The sequence below is a fragment of the Rattus norvegicus genome, chromosome 6, assembly GCF_036323735.1.
Source record: "Rattus norvegicus strain BN/NHsdMcwi chromosome 6, GRCr8, whole genome shotgun sequence".
NCBI classification, from domain to species: domain Eukaryota; kingdom Metazoa; phylum Chordata; class Mammalia; order Rodentia; family Muridae; genus Rattus; species Rattus norvegicus.
This window is the reverse complement of record NC_086024.1, coordinates 93,558,441-93,577,916: the sequence shown is the minus strand read 5'-3', so window position 1 is coordinate 93,577,916 and position 19,476 is coordinate 93,558,441. Positions and strand designations below refer to the sequence as shown.

Below are 19,476 nucleotides of genomic sequence, written 5' to 3'. Positions count from 1 at the left end.
TGATTTAGAAAATTAAATATTTACTGATACTAAAGGATCATGACATGAGAAAGGCAGAAAATAAGTTTCGTTTACAAGAGTAATAAAGTTGGTACGGAAATCGAGACTATGTATAAACAGAAATTGTAGAAGAAACTAGAAAATCGCTCCTTACATTTTAAGGATGACACATCGGGTGCCCTGTATATGCCGGAGTTCTTTTGGTTCTTCTCTTGTCTGAGTTCTAGTTATCTGGGTGTTTTTCTCCTGTGAATGTCCCTCATCAGTGCAGTAGTTCGCAACCTGTGGGTTGCAAATCAGATGTTCTGCCTATTTACAATTCATAACAGTAGCAAATTACATTTATGAAGTAGCAACAAAATAATGACCATAACTCAAGGAACTGTATTAAAGAGTGGCACCGCTAGTTGAGATCCACAGAGTTAGACAATGCAGAGGCTCCCGATATAGTGATTTAAACGAGGCAAAAGTGTATTACCTACTGTCCAGAGATAGGAAACCCTAAGCTGGCAGAGTGGCTCAACATTACTCATCCTTAGACTCTGGTTTCTTTCTTCCTAGGGCTGTCCCATGCCCTGGATCTGATCACCAAGTCCCTGATTTTCAAGCTAGGCTAGACAAGGCGGGAGAATGGGGGTGGGTGGTGGGGTGGGGTAGGGTGAGATGGGGCGGAGGGAGGGCTGCAACTAGTCCTCCTTGGTGCCCTCTAGTGTCCAAGCAAGGCAAAAGAGGAAAAGAGTGATATTTTCTTTTCTCTCTGTCTCTGTCTTTCTGTCTCTCCCTCTCCCCTCAACCCCCGCCCCCTCTCTCGTTTTATACCACTACCTCAAATGTCCTTTGTGGAGGAAGATGGCTTTGAGCTCTTGACCGTCTAAGTCGCCTGTTGCGTGCTGGGATTCCAGGACAGAAGTTGTTTTGTTTTTAAACAAGAACTGCAAATCACTTCTGGTGAGAACTCAAAATGGTAAGAAACCGTGAAATGTGGTCCATTGGGATAAAAATATCAAACAAAAATATATAATAATAGGGGTAAGAGATTTCGGCCACATCTTTGTTTTTATCTCTTAAGAGAAGCTCTTTAGTTTACACCGAGTCTTTTTATGTTCTAAATCAAAATCACTGCCGATCTCCTTCTGCTGCCAGCTTTTGTTTTACGTTGGAAAGAGTCGTCAAGGGAACAATTGTTTTTGATTGAGTCAAGAAGGGGCCACAGGTTTTCCTTCTCAGAAGTCTGGGATTAAGCTTAGAGGAGGGGGAAATAGGAAAATTTGAAGAAGGTCTACTTATGGTCGGAAGAAAAATTTCCCCCTTACATGCCTTCTTAACTGAAGCTTGTTCTAAAGCGAGACAACACAAGCGAGGAACCCATGTCCACCCCTATCTACCCACGAATTGGCTTTCCTCCACAATGGGGGGTGTACCAACACCAGGAATAGGTGAGGGCAGACAGATACCCTAGGTTTCGTTCCTTCCAGCTAGTCTCCACACTTTTTCGGCCCCTAACCTCTGCCACGAGGGGTCATGCTATACACTATATGGTATACAGTATTTAGAACAGACGATTCGCTCATAACCAGCATTTCCCAAAAGATGCAGCAGAGACTTCAAGCCTGGAAAGCAACACTATACAGAGCAATTGTTTGGGGCTCTCCCTTCCCCTCTCGCGGCGTATACACCAACGAGAAAGGAAGCAGAGGCAAGTATTTTGAGAAAATACGTGCGATTCCCAGTGAATCGCAAGGCTCCAGTCTCCAGCGGAAGAAGGCGGGCCCAGGTGACATCACTCAGTCTCAGTCTCTGGACCGCCCCCGCTGGGCGTGCCTGGGCGTGTCAAGGAAAGCTTTATCCTGCCTCCGGTGACGTCACGGCCCGCCGAAACTCTAGTATCTTCCCGCCGCCCTCCGCGATCGCCGGGCGCGGTGGCGCACGCCTGTAGTCCCAGCTACTCGGGAGGCTGAGACAGGAGGATCGCTTGAGTCCAGGAGTTCTGGGCTGTAGTGCGCTATGCCGATCGGGTGTCCGCACTAAGTTCGGCATCAATATGGTGACCTCCCGGGAGCGGGGGACCACCAGGTTGCCTAAGGAGGGGTGAACCGGCCCAGGTCGGAAACGGAGCAGGTCAAAACTCCCGTGCTGATCAGTAGTGGGATCGCGCCTGTGAATAGCCACTGCACTCCAGCCTGGGCAACATAGCGAGACCCCGTCTCTTTTGGCTCCTTTTTAAATTATTAATTCCTTTTAAATTATTAATTAGTGTAGGATTTAAAGGAATTAATAAACATTTAAAATAAAAATATACGGATCTGCTTGTAATTTTATGTAAACCTCTTTATTTTTATTTAAATCTTTCTCATTCCCACTTTCTCCCACCCCCTTCCCCGCTCTAATCTCCGGTTTTATCTTTCCTTTTGGTTTAAAACAACAGGTTTGCTTAAGATATTCAGGGACTTGTGGCTGCCTCACCACTGACTCCTACCGGAGTACAGTCAGAACGTATCCCCAAAAAGATGTTATTTCCCAAGGAACCAGCAGGGGCTGCTAGTTCGTTTAAAAGTGGTTGGTGAAAAACAGCCTCTGAACAAAAAGCGCTTTCTCTAGCAACTTAAAAAGCTAAGTGCTTAGGGGCATATTATAAATTTAGCTAGTCTATGTCCCCGAGTTCTGGAAAATTTTCTGTAATGTCTTCCTAGCATTTTTAACGCATTCCTCTGTATCCATTTATGTTAAATTATTGAATTATTGAATACAGAGCAACCTTTAAAACCTTGGAAACCTGAGGAAAACATAATAGTCCTAACTTAGAATTTATAAGGTCTGGATTCTATCCTTATGACTGCAAAAGAACAGAAGGACTTTAAAAATTATAAATATTTATTAGGTGAACACAGCAGAAATGCTGAGTAGTTTAAAAACAAAACAATAACAAAAAGTTTACTCTCTCTTTACTAAAAAAAGAGACAAAACAATTTTTATCTATCTCATTTTGTTGTTTTGTTTTCTCCTCTTATAAACAGAATTTGGTTTTAAACCTGAATTTGGTTCACAATGGCTTAGCTGTACCTGTAATTCCTAGTCTGTATTCTAACATCTGGAGAGGGCCATACAGACATCATAGGGGATAAAAGGGCTTCACAGATTCCACTAACTTTGGGGTTGTGATACAGAGAGGTTATTCTAATAGGCCGAATATAATTTAAGTGTCCTTATAAAAAGACAAGAGTTAGGGTTATGGAAAGAGATATGGCCTGGAAGCACATGTTGAAGCCATTTAGGATCACCAGTCAAAGAATATGGCAACTTTGGAAGCTATAAGAGACAATGCAAGGGATTTTCCTGAGACCCCTGCCCCACCCTGCCCTGTCCCTGCCCCATTCCCACGCATGCCCCCACATAGATGCAGTTCTGCAGACCCCTTTGGGACTTCTGACCTTCAGAACACTAAGAAAATAAATTTGTAGAGAAAGCCCTGGGGGACTATTTATTGTTGACATCAATAAAGCCGTGGCAAGGACTCCAAGGACCCCATTAGGATCCATGAAAGAATGGCAAAAACCTTCCACCCAGGGTGAGGTTCAGAGGCATGGCAAAGGCTTCCTCTGGTTCAAGCGTGGATGTTGACAGTGTGGCAATAAAAAATATCCACTGTATATTTCTCCCCCTGGATGTTACAGCCTGAAGATTGCTCCCCTACAGAGACTGCTCCTACTGAAAAGAGCTAAACTTGACTCCTGATCCAACTGTATACCATAAATCTGTCTCCTTATCCAGATATATACCATAAACCTGTCTCCTTATCCAGATGTATACCATAAACCTACCTGCTTATTCAACTATATGCAGCGACCCCACCTTTCTGTTCCACTCTAAATACTAAATACGCTGAGCTTTATAGCAGTTGGGTTAGGGGCTGTAGTTTCTTCAGTCTCATGACCTCTTCGAGGGTTGGAACTACTCTTTCACAGGAGTCACTTAAGATCATAAGAAAATACAAATATGTCTCATTCATAAGGGTAGCAAAATTACAGCTATGAAATAGCAACAAATATCATTTTATTGTTGGGTGTCACTACAGCATGAGGAACTGTATTAAAGGGTTGCAGCATTAGGAAGGGTGAGAACCCCTGGCTCAGACCCATCTGACCTTTGATCTGTCTTTTCTTCATGCTCTTACTGCCCTAGTCCGGTTTATCCCTGGATGCTGTACACAGACATTGTGTTGTATTGTTTTCATCTCTACACTTGTAGCAGGTAATAGAACAGTGATAGGAGCCATTACAGAAAGCTGCACAGGTGCCCAAGCTCCACACTTGAGTCAGAGGAAGACTGTTATAAGAGCTGTGTATGTTTTGGTTGTACTTGTATTTAGCCTTCTACTTGTATTTAGGATAGAACAAAAATTGATGCTTACTACAAAATGCTGTGAGTTGGGTCCCTTTTGAGTGCTGGAAACTTGGTGCCCAGTGCAGTGGTAAGAGCCTTTAAAATCAGAAATGATATTGTTCTTGGGGGAAACCAGTTTCACTCATGAAGAAACTATTATAAGAGGAAGCCTGGCGTCTGTGTCCCTGCTGCTTCTGTCTCGCCTTGTAACTGTCCCTTCCCTTTCCCACTCTGCTTCCCATCACGATGCTGGAATGTAGCCCGACCGAGGCCCTTGTTAGGTTGAAATAATTGTGGCTATTCAACTTCAGAATTCCAGCTTGTAAAACTGTGAACTATATACATCATTTAACCTTTGGTGTTTTGTTACAGCAATAGAAAATAGATTAAGACATTTGCCAATGTTAAAGGTTCATGATCTGGGCATGATAGTATGTACCTATAATTCTAACACCAACGAGGCTGGGATGAGAGGGAGTCTGAGGACAGCCTGCGTTAAAGGTTGAGTTTAACTAGCCTTGACTATGTAGTATGCCCTGTCTCAAAAAACAAAACAAAACAAAACAAAAAACCCAGAATAATAATTACAAAATTCCTTATGTATTTAAATATACTAATTTGACACTTTTTCTGCTTGCTTTTGCTTTTTTGGTCACCCATTCTAAGAACTTACATATGAATGCTTATGACTTTAAACTTTTAAATAAATGTTTCACTCATTTAAAAATTGCTCAAGTTGCTAAGTGTGTAGGTAATTTCAACACTCGAAAAGTAGAGGCAGGAGAATTCAGAGTTCTAAGGCATCTTGGGCTATATAGCAAGACCCTATCTCAAAAATGACCATTACGACCACACACACACACACACACACACACACACACACACACACACACCATCCACTGTCCAAAACTATTAAAATTGTTTATCACTAATAATAGAACTTTTAAAAAGAAAAATTTAGATGAATTAATAACCTGAACAATTTATGAATTGGTAGCATGCACAACTAGAAGAAAGAGAGGTTCAGAGAACGCCGGGATATGTGGGAGGAATAATTTTTCTCCTCCCATGGGAACTCTCACTATATTTTTATCTGACATCTTTACTTAGCGAACTTCTTTACTATTTGAGGTGCCAAGAATTTATGACACACGAGCTGTATAGCACCCACCATGTTCAACTTGAGTGAGAATTCTACAGTATGCCGGACAGTAGTGCCCATCAAAATAGGAACCCATCTCTACGGCTTGTCAGAGTGAGGAAAAACAAACCTTTGGGTTTTGTCTGATCTCAAATCCGGGTTTAGAAAGCGCCCTTGCACTTTCATCCCGAGCGCTAGCGCCCTCCTGGGGAAATTCTCCTATTCGCTTCAAAATGGTTAATGACCTATAGGGTCACTGTGGAGACCGGCTTTAATTCCCAAACACAAGAGGACAAGGGGACGGGATTAACCTGGTCAGTGTTCAAGGGAAAGACGCAGTTTCAAAAAAGTAGATAGTTCTATGTCGAGTTGTTTTAACACAGTGAAAAACGAATTGATTATGATTTTACAAAAAAAAAAAAAAATCGGTTAAATGACGCACTTTTGCTTTAAGAAATAATGGGTCTCCTGGGCTGCCGTAGATTTAAGTCAAGTGCGCGTGCGCAGAAGCCTAGCAGTTCTGCGTCGGGGCAGCCTAGGAGAGGACTGCGGTAGCGACGCGCACCCTAGCCATGAAGACCCGCTTCAGCACTGTTGACCTCCGCGCGGTGCTCGCGGAACTGAATGCGAAGTATGGTGGTGGGGGTGAACAGGCTCGTGCTAGGAGAGCAGGGAGTGGAGGCCCGGCACCCGGTGGTCGCGAGACGGACCGGAGAGCCTCACGGTCTTCCCAGTGCCCCGGGGATTCGCTAGGCCTGGGGGCCGAGCTCCGAGCCAGTGCCCTCGGGAGACCTCCGGAGACGCGTGTCCGTACGCTGTCTCTCCTTAGCTCTGGTTCCGAGAGATCTCACAGCGAACGCTTGGTAGAACGGGAGTGATGGTCATTGCTCCGGACTGGTGGGAATTCTTCAGAATTCCCATCCTTCTTCCTAAGGAGAGGTAGCAGGGCCTTTCAGCTGAAATAGGCAGATTTGGACCTGTGTTTTGGACTTGAATCCTATTCAGCTGTGTGAACCTTGTGTCGTTTTCGGGGACTAGGTTACTCCCACCGCTCCTAATAAATCAGATTAAATTTTACTGTATTTACCCCCAAAATACTGGGCCGTTTCAGATGAAGGCAGTTGTCTAGTGTTCCTGAGACCATAGGTCACTATTGTGGCTTAAAGTCTACAGTTAATTTGAGGATAACCTTCATAGGCGATGGTGATATCCTGGCTGAAGAGTTCCTCTCCTGCAACCCCAATAAATGACGGAAAGTTTTGCTTCAACCAAGAGTATGATTTATTATATGTTTCGTTTTTGCAGCTTGCTAGGAATGAGAGTAAACAACGTTTATGATGTGGATAACAAGACGTATCTTATTCGGCTTCAAAAGTAAGAATATTTTATAGGACTACTTTTGGTAAATAAATATGACATTCTTGTTTTTTTTTTAATAACCAGCATTTTGGGTTTTTTTTTTTTAATTTAGAGAATAAATTTTGGCAAATTCCCTAAAGAAAAATTTGACTTTCTCTTGAACAGACCTGATTTTAAAGCTACACTGTTACTTGAATCTGGTATACGAATTCACACAACAGAATTTGAGTGGCCTAAGAACATGATGCCGTCTAGTTTTGCTATGAAGGTAAATTTTAAGTTTGGAGGTAATTTTTAAAACTCCATTTATTTACTTATCGTGTGTGTGTGTGTGTCCGTGTGCGTGCATGCGTGCGTGAGCATAGGTGGAAACAACATACAGGCAAAACTTGGGGCTCTCAAGTGAATGTCAAAAGACAACCTATGGGGAGTCAGTTCTGATGTGAGATGAGGGGTCAGGGGTAAGATCCAACTTTATTCCTCAGACTTGATCTATGTACCCTATCTGCTGGCCTGGAACTTGCCCTTTTGTTGTTATTTGAAACAGTTTGCGTGTATAGCCTTGTCTGTACCAGAACTCTCTCTGTAGACCATGTTGGCCTCAAACTCAGAGATGGGCCTACCTTTGCCTTCTTAGTGTCAGAGCTAAAGGAGTGTGGCTTGGGACTTGATATAGAGCATAGAGCAGACGGGCCTCAAATTTAGGATGACCTTCCTTCTTGTGCTAGGATTGGCAGTACTTTGCCATCATGTGTCTGTCACTCTTCTGAAAGAATGTTGATCTGGGTCTGCTAGTTCATACCTGTAACACACCAACATTCAGGGAACAGAGGTAGGAAGGTTAGCCTGGGCTACTGAGTGACATTTTGCCTTAAAAAATAGTAAACAAAAACAGCAAACTCTTGGCACTCTTACGAGTTAAGTATGTTTGTCTTCTTAAATGATAAGGGGTTTGCGGTATGATAAATCAGTGGATGCTCTAGTTCTCATATTTGCTATTATCTAAAAAGTAGAGCACAAAAATAACTATTTCAGTTAGAAGTTACTAGAATAAAGGCTTAAGGGTTTTCCCACCCACTGGGACCTGCCAAGATGACTCGGTGGACAAAAGTTACCGAGTTTGATCCCTGGAATTCACATCGTGAATGGAAAGAACCAATTCATGAAACTTGACTGACCTCTACATGCATAGTGTGGCTTGCATGTTTTACCACACACCTCAAATAAACACGTAAACAAGTTTTAAAAAACTTTCTCTGACTATCATAAGCTTTTGTTCTGTGATCATACTGTTTTATTTACCATTTAAATACTCTTGATAGCATAAAGATAATTTTATAAACTAGTACCATCTGGTTAGGAATTTACTTTTATTGTACAAATGCCTTTTCTGTTTCTTTCTAGTGTCGAAAGCATTTGAAAAGTCGGAGATTAGTCAGTGCAAAACAGCTTGGTGTGGATAGAATTGTGGATTTCCAATTTGGAAGTGATGAAGCTGCTTATCACTTAATCATTGAGCTCTATGACAGGGTAAGTGAAGTTGAGAGATAAAGAAGCAGAATCGTATACCCTATTTGTTTTCCACTCCTGTCATTCAGTGCTAGGTTTAGTTCATCATGTTCTGTAACACAGTGTCTTTTTAATTGATGATGTTAAGAGTTCTTATAATCCTGCATCTTTGCTAATCCTTGTCTATCTCTTTGTTGTTGTTGTTTGTTTGTTTCTGTAGCCCTGACTGTCCTGGTACTCACTCCATAGACCAGGCTGGCCTTGACCTCACAGAGATCCGCCTGCCTCTGCCTACCTAGTGCTAGTATTAAAGGCATGCGCCACCATGCCTGGCTTATTGTCATAACTCTTAAGGGTATTTGGTATGGTGGGTGATTAGAAAATACCTTTCACATGACCCTCATGAAATGCTGATCAGCTGGCCATGGTGGTGCACACTGTGAGGCAGAGGCAGTTGGGTTTCTTTAGTTCAAGGCCAGCCATGGCTATAAAGTAAGACTTTGCTCTTAAAAAAAAAAAAAAGCCAATCAGGTGTAAAAAATTTTTTTGCCTAGTTTAGATTTCTGGAATCTTCATTTTTTTTTTTTTTCCCCAGAGCTGGGGACCAAACCCAGGGCCTTGCGCTTGCTAGGCAAGCGCTCTACCACTGAGCCAAATCCCCAACCCCCATTATTTTTTTTTAAATCTAAGTAATTTTTCAAGTTCTTTTTGTCTTTTATAAAGAAACCATTTTTGTTTAGAAGTGAATTTAGACTTGGAGCTGGAGAGATTTTCAGTGGTTGGGGGCGCTTGCTTTTGCAAAAGACCTAAGTTCAGTCCCCAGCACCCACGTTAATGGCTGAAAACCACCTGTAACTTAGCTTCAAAAGTTGGATCTAATGGAAAATTCTTGGGTACTGAACACTAACTTAGTTTTTGCTAATGTTATCTTATGTAATGTTTATTCAGACAGTCATTATTCATGGTTTCTCTGTTCCAGTTTCCATTTGAAGGACTGAGCAGGCAGGCAGGCACACTGTAGGTTCTAGAGATCTAGAGTGATGGGTTTGGAGTGAACACCTCGGGTGAGTGTTTGCCAGTGCACACCTGCAGTCTTGCCTAGTTGTCCGGTCTTTTTTTTTTTTTTTTTTTTTTTTTTTTTTTTTTTTTGGTTCTTTTTTTCGGAGCTGGGGACCGAACCCAGGGCCTTGTGCTTCCTAGGTAAGCGCTCTACCACTGAGCTAAATCCCCAGCCAGTTGTCCAGTCTTAAAGATTGCTCTTTCCACTCTGTTACCAGAGTTTGACCTTGTAGTGTTCACGGCTGGATTTTGAGGAATCGTGAAGCTAGGGTTGATTAGGCTTTGTACAAAGAGGCTTATTGCCGCCCCAAAACATCTTAAACTGAGTTTATAAGTTTATAATAAATTTGGCCTACTGCTAAAATTTTGGTTCAGCAGCTAAAAGTGGCTGCCACACAAGCCTGAAGACCTGTGTTTGTTCTCTGGAATCCTTGTAAGAGTGGAAAGAGAACCGATACCACAAAACTGTCCTCTGACACACTGTGACACCTCCACCACACACAGCATATAACACCTATACACAAATAAAAATTTTAAACTTACATACATGGGAACATGTTATAATACATAGGAACAATTCTGAGGAAAGTAATTTGAGATAAGAAAGTAGTCTAGCAGAGGAGGGATTATTGATTTATTTAAATTTTAATTTAATTAATATTAAATAAAAATAGATAACAGTAGAGCTTTAAAGTTTTCTTTTAAAGAATTTCATTTTATTTTACCTTATATGAATGTTTTATATGGTTGTATGTATGCACACCTGGTTGCTGCAGAGGTCAGAAGATGTTGAATTCCTTGAGTTACAAATGGTTGGTACTGGGAATTGAACTCTGGTGACTCAGAAGAGTAACCAGTACTCTAAACTGCTGAGCTATCTTTCCAGCATCCTAACTTTTTTTTAGTGGATCTTTAAAAAAAAAAATTGTACTCATTTTTAACTGTGTGCATGTACACAGTCGAATGTGAATGCAAATGCTCACACAGACCAAAATGTCCTCAGATTTCCCTGGAACTGGTGTAAGAGGCAGTTGTGAGTTGCCTCCTGTGGGTGTAGGGAACTGAACTCAGGCCCTGTGCAATAACAGTATGTGTTCTTGCCCTCTCAATCACGGAGCCATTTCCCCAGGCTGCTCTAGGGTTTTGGTTTTTGTTTGTTTGTTTCAAACCAGGCCTCCCTGTATATTCTTAGCTGGCCTGGAATTTGAAATCTTCCTGCTTCAGTCTCCTGGATGTTGGGGTTATACTTGTGTACCACCACATCTGGTATATCACACTACTGTCCTTTTATAGACATATTTTGCTGTTCCATAATTCCATGCATTTCTGTTTTATGTTCCCTTGACCTGAATGTTTTGAAACTTTGAACTTTCATTATTGGTTTTTGAGACAGACAGAGACTCATGAACCTGTTATATAGCCAACAATTCCCTTGAACTCCTGAATCTCCTACTACCTCTACCTTCTAGTGCTGGGATTATAGGCCTGTGCTAGTGCTTGGCTTTGGCACACCTATTAAAGGTACCCGACTGTTAAGTTTTCACAGTGAAGTACTACAGGTAATTCCTTCTCCTCTCCCCTCCCTAACTCCCTCTCTCCCTCCTCTGTCTCTAGCAAGGTCTCACTGTGCAGCTATGACTGGCCAGAGTTCTATATGTAGGTCTTTTTCAGTTTTTAAGATGTTTCAAGACTAATTTGAAAAAGATTAATAATATAAGCTAAATTAAATTATTTACTCTATTGCAGGGCAACATTGTCCTTACAGATTATGAGTACCTAATTTTAAATATCCTAAGGTTTCGAACTGATGAAGCTGATGATGTTAAGTTTGCTGTTCGTGAACGTTATCCCATAGATCATGCCAGAGCTGCTGAACCTTTGCTCACTTTGGAAAGGTAACTGCTTGTACAATTATGTCACACTTATTAAAAGATAAACTAGGTTATGTTCACATTAGAAAAATTCAATTAAAGTGTTTACTTGTATAATAAACTGAAATCTATAAATGTGAATATAGCAGTTTTATTTGTGGTCAGCAAATCTCTCCCCCTCTCCCCCTCTGTCCCACCTCTCCCTCTCCCCCATTCCTTTCCTTCTCCCTCTTCTCCGTCCCTCTTCCCCTCTCCCTTTCTCCCTTCCCCACCCCCTTTCTCTCCATCTCTCCCTCCTCTTTCTCCAGCAAGGTCTCGCTATGCAGCTAAAACTCTATATGTAGACCAGGGTACCCTTGAACTCAAAAAACATCCACCTGCTTTTGCCTTTTGCTGGGATTAAAGCTATATACTGCCTCACCCAGCATTTAAGTGTATGTTTTTTCATGCTATGGTTTGGGTTATGTAAATTCTTCTGATTCCTTGGCAAAGTGAGGTCCTGCCCTGGCTATTCTATGAGAAGATAGACATGTTAGACAGATAGAGTGTAGTTGGGGGTAGATATTCTACTTTAGGAACAAGGGAAAGGAGAAGGGGATGATTAACTACAGCTTCTGACTGAGAGGCTTTGCTACCTAGTGCTCCTCTTGGTAGTCCTCAAAGCTCAGCATTCATCAGCAGCAGTGGGAGGGTTTGAACTGTAAACTGTTGTATCTTTGCTAAGTTAGTAGATTCAGGGGGTACATTTTTTACAGATTCTCAGACATTGTTGATCCTATGGTTTGGGGCTGCACTGAGCTGCAGAATCTTTTGAGTTCTTAGCAGATGTGTAATGAGGTATGCTATTGCAGGGGTTCAGATACAGCATGCACACTTACAAACAACATGTAACTTAGAAATGTACATAGAATTTATCTTTCCTGTCACATTGATGATAAGCAATTCAGGACTTTGTTGAAAAATACTGATTTCTCTTAGAAAACCTGTATTTCAGACTCTGGCTTCAAGAACCTTTTGATTGTGGATAAATTATGGGTTTGTGCATATGTGTGTTGAGACAGAATCTTGCTGTGTAGCCCAGGCTAGCCTTGAACTCAAAGTGCTCTATGCACCTCAGCCTCACTATTATAGACATAAATTATTTTCCTGTGTCTGTGTACATATGTGTGCCCATGCATATAAGTGCCACAGAGGCCAGAAGAGGACTTCAGATCCCCTGGAACTGAAGTTACAGATGGCTGTGGTCTACCTGTTGCGGCTGCTGGGAACTGAACTTAGTTCTCTGCAAGAACAAGTACTCTTAACCTCAGAGCCATCTCTAACCCCATGGATAAATTACTTTTAAAACTTGTTTTTCATACTTACAAGAATAATTTCTGCTATGTTTCAGACTCTAGATAAAAAGTGTGCCAATTTTGTTCCACAGATTGACTGAAGTAATAGCTAGAGCTCCTAGAGGTGAACTGCTGAAGAGAGTTCTGAATCCGTTACTTCGTGAGTACTCCTGCATAGTGTACTGAGATGTTTGTGGGGCAACATGAGTATATTCACGTCTCTGTGTTTCTTTTCAAAAAAAATTACAGATGGTTGTGAGCCACCATGTGGTTGCTGGGAATTGAACTCAGGACCTCTGGAAGAACAGTCAGTGCTCTTAACCACTGAGCCATCTCTGCAGCCCTTAAATTTTTTTTATTTCAAAATTTTATAGTTTTTATATATAAATTATATTTTTAAATGCCCATATTTTCTTTTTGTGTTGTTGTTAGGGTTTAAGCATTGCTAGACATGATAGCTCATGCTTTTAATACCAGCACTTGGGAAGACCGGCAGGCAGGTCTCTGAGTTTAAGGCCAACCTTTTCTGCATAGGGACTTCCATGACAACCATGACTACATAGTGAAATCTTGTTTTCAAAAAGAAAAAACAAAACAAAAAATACATTTTAGTTTGTTTTGTAGGGAGTGGACACACTTTTGCCATAGTGGAAAAGTGGATATCAATCAAAAGGCTACATAGCAAGAGTCGTCTTGGGCCCTGGGGATTGAACTCAGATCATCAGACTGGGCAGTGACAACCTATACCTGCTGAGCCATCTCACTAGCCCACAGACTTGCTTTCTTACTTTCTCTTCCTTCTCTTCCCTTCTCTTCCCTTCTCTTCTCTTCTCTTCTCTCTTCTCTTCTCTTCCCTTCCCTTTTCCCTTCCCTTTTCCCCCTTCCCTTTTCTCCCTTCCCTTTTCCCCCTTCCCTTTTCTCCCTTCCCTTTTCCCTTCCCTTTTCCCTTCTCTTTTCTCCCTTCCCTTTTCCCTTCCCTTCCCTTCAAGAATATAGTTGACTTTTTGAAAAAGATTTATGTGTATGTTTGCGTGCCTGCATGTATATATGTGCACCACATGATGTATGTCTGGTGTCCACAGACAAAGAGGGAGTCAGGCCCCCTGGAACTGGTCACAGTGTTTGTGAGCTGCTTGTGGTTGCCAAGCCAACATCCTCTCTAAGTAATTAAGCAAATTCTCTTGGTTCTTTTTTTTTTTTTTTTCGGAGCTGGGGACCGAACCCAGGGCCTTGCGCTTCCTAGGTAAGCGCTCTACCACTGAGCTAAATCCCCAGCCTAAGCAAATTCTCTTAATTACTGAACCATCTCTCTGGTCCCCCAAATGATGTTCATATATTTTGATATTTATATACTTGATTTATATTTTTGTATCTTTCAGAGCTGATAAAGCTATTTAGTCTAGAAGACAGTGTGTGTGTGTGTGTGTGTGTGTGTGTGTGTTTTCTTTAAGACTTTTTAGCATACAGGGACCTATCTTCTTTGAGACTAAAACTTCTTTTTCTGTTTCAATCTGAATGCTTTTGAGTAATTTTTTTTTTACAATTTTTTAATACAATTTTTATGTATGGGTGTTTTATCTATATTTGTTTGCTAAAATTTACCTATATATTTTATGTATATGGGTGCTTTGTGTACACACCACAAGAGGGGATCAGATCCCATTATAGATGGCTATGAACTACCATGCAGGTTCTGGGAGTTGAACTCATGACCTCTACATTTCTAGTTAACCTTACATATGTATTAAATGCCTGTAACAATTAAAAGTCAACTAAAGCCAATTCTCTGCTTATTGTCATGTCACAGTCCACTCATTTGCAAAGAAGAAAAATTACTTCAGTGGGTACTTGTATTAGTAGATTGTTCATATTGAGCTATAGTTTAAACTGTTTTAAATGTGAAGTTTTATAGGAGAATAATAACAATACTGTTTACTTTTATATAGCCTATGGGCCAGCTCTTATTGAGCATTGTCTTATAGAAAATGGATTCTCTGGCAATGTCAAAGTGGACGAAAAACTTGAAAGCAAAGGTATGTCTACGTGGTCTGTATTTTATGCATTTTAATTCTTTTCCCTTTTCCTTAGATCCTTTTATGGTGCTAGAAATTAATTAGACCTAAGGCCCTACTGGTACAAAAAATATTCTACTGACAAACAATTGGTTTATTGTTTTGTTTTGTTTAGATTTTTTTGGAAATAAGGTTTCTCTTACATTGTATAGCCGATGTCATTGAGCTCTGCGTTTTCCTGCCTTAGCCTCCTGGAGGTTATAAATGTGTCCTAGCATGCCTGGCTTTCCTTCTCTCTCTTCTTCTTCTCTAAATGCATGAGTGTCTTGCTTTCTTATTCATCTGTCTGTTCAGTGCATGCTTTCCCGATGCTCTGAGGGGCCAGACATCCCTTGGGACTGGAATTACAACCCATGTGAGCCACCATGTGGTTGCTGGGAACTGAGTGTGTATCCTCTGGAAGAGCAGCCCATACTGCTGAGCCATCTTTCTAGCCTCTTGCACCTTGTTTCTTTTCTAGAAATAATTTTAGTTTTTTTTTTTTTTTTTGTTTTGGTTTTTTTTTTTTTTTTTTTTTTTTTTTTGTTCTTTTTTTTGGAGCTGGGGAATAATTTTAGTTACAAGTGAAATGAACTTACAAAACTTGGATCTGGGATTGGCAAGATGCCATGTATCCTCATTGTCTTCAGTGATAACAGATGGTGGTGGTATTTTTGTTATTATAAAATGATATTATAAAACTCTGGTGGCTTAATATTAGCTATATAACCTTTCAAGATTAAAATGTATCATGAGGCTACAGTGATAAAATAGACAAGGAATAGATAAAATGGAGAAGGAATAAACAAAAACAAAACAAACAAACCAGAAATAAGTATATCTAGAGATTAGAAAATTAGAGTAATCGGTAGAAAATTAGAGTAATCGGCTGACCAAAACATAAGCTTATGTACACAAACCAATTGCACAAATGAAACAACCATATCTCATTCTTAAGCATGTGTGTGGAGTCTTCTTTTTTATTCCCCACCTTTTCGTTGAGTTCTGGGGATTGAATTCATGTCTCTGAGCTTGTGAGCTTGCTACACAAGCACCTGTTATACATATTGAGCTGTCTCACTGCTCTGTCTTTTGTTTTTAATTATTATTGCATTTTATTTAGTGTGTTTGTGTGTGTGTTCAGAGGACAACTTGTAACAAGTTTAGCTGTCTTCTACTTCCTGGATACCTGACAACATTCCCAGTTTTACAGTTGTTTGTTTGTTTTTGTTCCTTTTTTGTTTGTTTGTTTGAGATGGGGTCTTACTGATTTCGAACTCATAATTGTCCTGCCTCAGTCCTTTCTGCTGGGATTTACAGGCTTGTACCACTGTACCATCATAGTCAGCTACCTTTCTATTGTTGATTTTTAATAAATATATTGAGCCAGGCATGGTGGCACATGCCTTTATTTATGGCACATGGGAGGCAGAGGAAAGTTGAATCTCTATGAATTCAAGGCCAGCCTTGTTTTACATAGTGAGTTCCAAGACAGCCAAGACTGCATAGTGAGACAATAAAGAATTCTATATTATATTAATGTGTTTGACTATCAATATTTTAATATACAAATGTATTAATATTCTATATTATGTTAATTGTGTTGACTATGACATAATTATAATAATTTTATATAAATATAATGAATTATAATATGCTTTTAATTATACTTATATATAATGTTATATAATTATATATTTTGAGAAGCAACCTAGAGCCTCTCAGACTTGGCCATTATGAGACAACTGTTCTGAGAAACACGGTAGTTACATGGGCCAGAGGGGGAAATTTTAATAATTATAATTAATATCAGAATTAATTATAATTGCAATGTAATTAATTATATTATCACAACAATATTAATGTTATGTTAATTACATTATAATTGTAATTAGTATTGCAATATAAGTATTAATATAATTGTGATATTATATAAATATTAATATTTAATATGTTAATATGTTAATATTTCTGATGGCACATATATTGTATATTAATATGATAAATAATTGTTATTCAACTTAATTGGCATTCTTTTTCCCCTTGTTTTTATTTCTTCTATTAGATATTGAGAAGATACTGGTTTGTGTGCAGAGGGCAGAAGACTATTTGGAAAAAACAGCCAACTTCAATGGAAAGGTAGCAGCACTGTGTAAATACTGTGTATGGTTGTGCATGTATCTGTCTGGGAGTGGGGCAGTGCCCTAGCATTTGAGAGGTTAGACAACCTGCGGTACTTGACCAGTTGTGCTTACTGTATATGTTCTAGTGATCATACTCAGGCTTCTCAGGCTTAGTGACAAATACTTTCACTCATTGATCCATCTCACAGCTATATACTTTGGATTTTTAGAAATAAAATACTTATAATTTAAGAGTTTTGTTTTCTTATGTGAGGCTTGAAGCCAAGGCCTTCTACATATGCATTTATACTGTACTGTTGGGCTGCACACTTAATTCTGAGATAGTCTTTTCAATCTTGTATTGCTTCTTGTAAGTTTTTTCCTATTCTTTATTTTTCATAGAAAATACTGCATTGGGGCTCAGTATAAAACTAGCCTTGCTTAGAGTGCACTAAGCCCTGGTTTAATGTCTACTAGTGTCTAAATCAGGCATTTAAGGGTATACCTGTAATCTTAGCACTTGAGAGGTGGAAGGATGCAGTAGGGTCAGAAGCCTTGGTCTGAATAAGAAGTTCAAAGCCAGGGCTGGAGAGATGGCTCAGTGGTTAAGAGCACTGACTGCTCTTCCAGAGGTCCTGAGTTCAAATCCCAGCAACCACATGGTGGCTCACAACCATCTGTAATGAGATCTGATGCCCTCTTCTGGTGTATCTGAATAGCTACAGTGTACTTATATATAATAAATAAATAAATCTTTAAAAAAAGTTCAAAGCCAGCCAGGGATACATAAGACCCCACCTTTTACAAAAACAAAAACAATAGTTGAAAGGGGTTGGGGATTTAGCTCAGTGGTAGAGCGCTTGCCTAGGAAGCGCAAGGCCCTGGGTTCGGTCCCCAGCTCCGAAAAAAAGAACCAAAAAAAAAAAAAAAAATTGACTTTTTTTTTTTCTTTTTCTTCTTTTTTCTTTTTTTCGGAGCTGGGGACCGAACCCAGGGCCTTGCGCTTGCTAGGCAAGCGCTCTACCACTGAGCTAAATCCCCAACCCCAAGGTTTGACTTTTTAATTATGAGTTTGTATATGTGTTTATATGAGTGTGTGCACAATGCATGGATGACCTTGGAAGCCAAAAGAGGGTGTGGATCCCTTGTAATAGGAGTTACAGGTGGTCGTAAGCCTCCTGTTCTGGGTACTGAGTCCTCTGGAAGAGCAATACGACTCAACATTTTTTCACAGCAACCTCCCTAGTACTGGACTTAAGGCAAGACTGTACCTGAGGAGAACATTCTGTCTTGAATTGATTTTAGAGAAGTATTCTTTAATTTGCTGTTACTTGAAAACCAAATGGGTGGGTTATAATCCCTTCATAGCTAAGCAGTGGTAGCATTACCTCGGACTTTAATATTTCTTCTGTATTCACAATGCTTAGCTAGAAAAATATCATTTGAATAGTCAACTTTTTGTTAATTGTGAATATAGGTTGGTCTAATAACTAGTTTTTTTGTTTTTGTTTTTGTAGGGATATATAATTCAGAAAAGAGAGGTAAAACCAAGCCTGGATGCCAATAAACCAGCTGAAGACATACTCACGTAAGTACATAGCCACGAGTCAGTTTGCTTTGTATGATAATTAATATTCTTTTTTTTTTTTTTTTTTTCTTTTTTTCGGAGCTGAGGACCGAACCCAGGGCCTTCTGCTTGCTAGGCAAGCGCTCTACCACTGAGCTAAATCCCCAACCCCGATAATTAATATTCTTAATTGTGGTATTTTAAATGCTTTACAGGTATGAGGAATTTCATCCTTTCTTGTTTTCTCAACATTTACAATGTCCATATATAGAATTCGAATCATTTGACAAGGTGAGTTTTCTAGTTCTGTTTTTTTTTTTTTTTTTTTAACTAGGTAGCATGACATAAGCTGTAATAATTGTTTATGCTGTCTTGGGGTTGGGATGTAGCCCAGTTTGAGTGCATGCACAATGTCCTGGATTTAATCCTCGACACAGCAAAAGAAAGAAAAGGAAGGAAGGAAAGAAATTCATAAAATATTCTTGCCTTGCAGTCACTGTGAATCTGGGGTTTGATTAAAAATCAACACACTCCTAAGTGCAACTATTAGAAACAGTTACTGCCGTTTTTATTAAATACTCAAATTCTCAAATACTCAATTGTAGTTTTATTCTTAACATTGTTAGTTGTAGAATAGATCACTGGAAATGTGGTCAGTTAGTGAGGGCACTGTGGTATAAAACAGGCTAGTGCTGTGTGTGTGCAAGGTAGAGACAGTGCTTTTTCCCCTTATAACCAATTGTCTGGTTTGTTTGTTTGTTTGTTTGTTTTTTTTAAATAAGGCTGTGGATGAATTTTATTCCAAGATAGAAGGTCAGAAAATTGACTTAAAAGCATTGCAACAGGTATAGTATTATTTCAAACATTCATATTAAGCTAGCTAGTCAGAGTGGTTTGGAGGGTAGATTGCTTTCATTTAAGAATCAGTTGCCTTCCAGAAGTAAGGGATGTTATATGGGAGCTCTCAGATCAGATCCCCTGGAACTGGAGTTACAGATAACCATCATGTGGATGCTGAGACCTTACACTAGTCCCCTGGAAGAGCAGTACGTGTTCTTAACCACTGAGCATCTCTCCAACCC

At 39.9% G+C, this 19,476-nt stretch overlaps 1 protein-coding gene and 1 long non-coding RNA gene across 2 annotated transcripts in view; one reads left to right on the top strand and one right to left on the bottom strand.

Annotated features, from left to right (window-relative positions):
* LOC134479213 (uncharacterized) lies at nucleotides 1-963 on the bottom strand. The gene is made up of 2 exons (XR_010052255.1): nucleotides 826-963; nucleotides 1-282 (listed from the first exon to the last, which is right to left on the bottom strand). It is a non-coding gene; the product is annotated as an uncharacterized LOC134479213 (long non-coding RNA).
* Nucleotides 964-6,053: 5,090 nt separating this feature from the next.
* The window catches only part of Nemf (nuclear export mediator factor), a 44,174-nt gene continuing 30,751 nt past the window's right edge, over nucleotides 6,054-19,476 (top strand). The window contains 11 exon segments of the mRNA NM_001170586.2: nucleotides 6,054-6,152; nucleotides 6,827-6,895; nucleotides 7,046-7,148; nucleotides 8,285-8,410; nucleotides 11,195-11,343; nucleotides 12,746-12,813; nucleotides 14,600-14,686; nucleotides 16,770-16,843; nucleotides 18,345-18,415; nucleotides 18,610-18,685; nucleotides 19,177-19,239. Of these exon segments, the coding sequence (NP_001164057.2) occupies nucleotides 6,094-6,152; nucleotides 6,827-6,895; nucleotides 7,046-7,148; nucleotides 8,285-8,410; nucleotides 11,195-11,343; nucleotides 12,746-12,813; nucleotides 14,600-14,686; nucleotides 16,770-16,843; nucleotides 18,345-18,415; nucleotides 18,610-18,685; nucleotides 19,177-19,239 (945 nt within the window). The 5' untranslated portion in view covers nucleotides 6,054-6,093.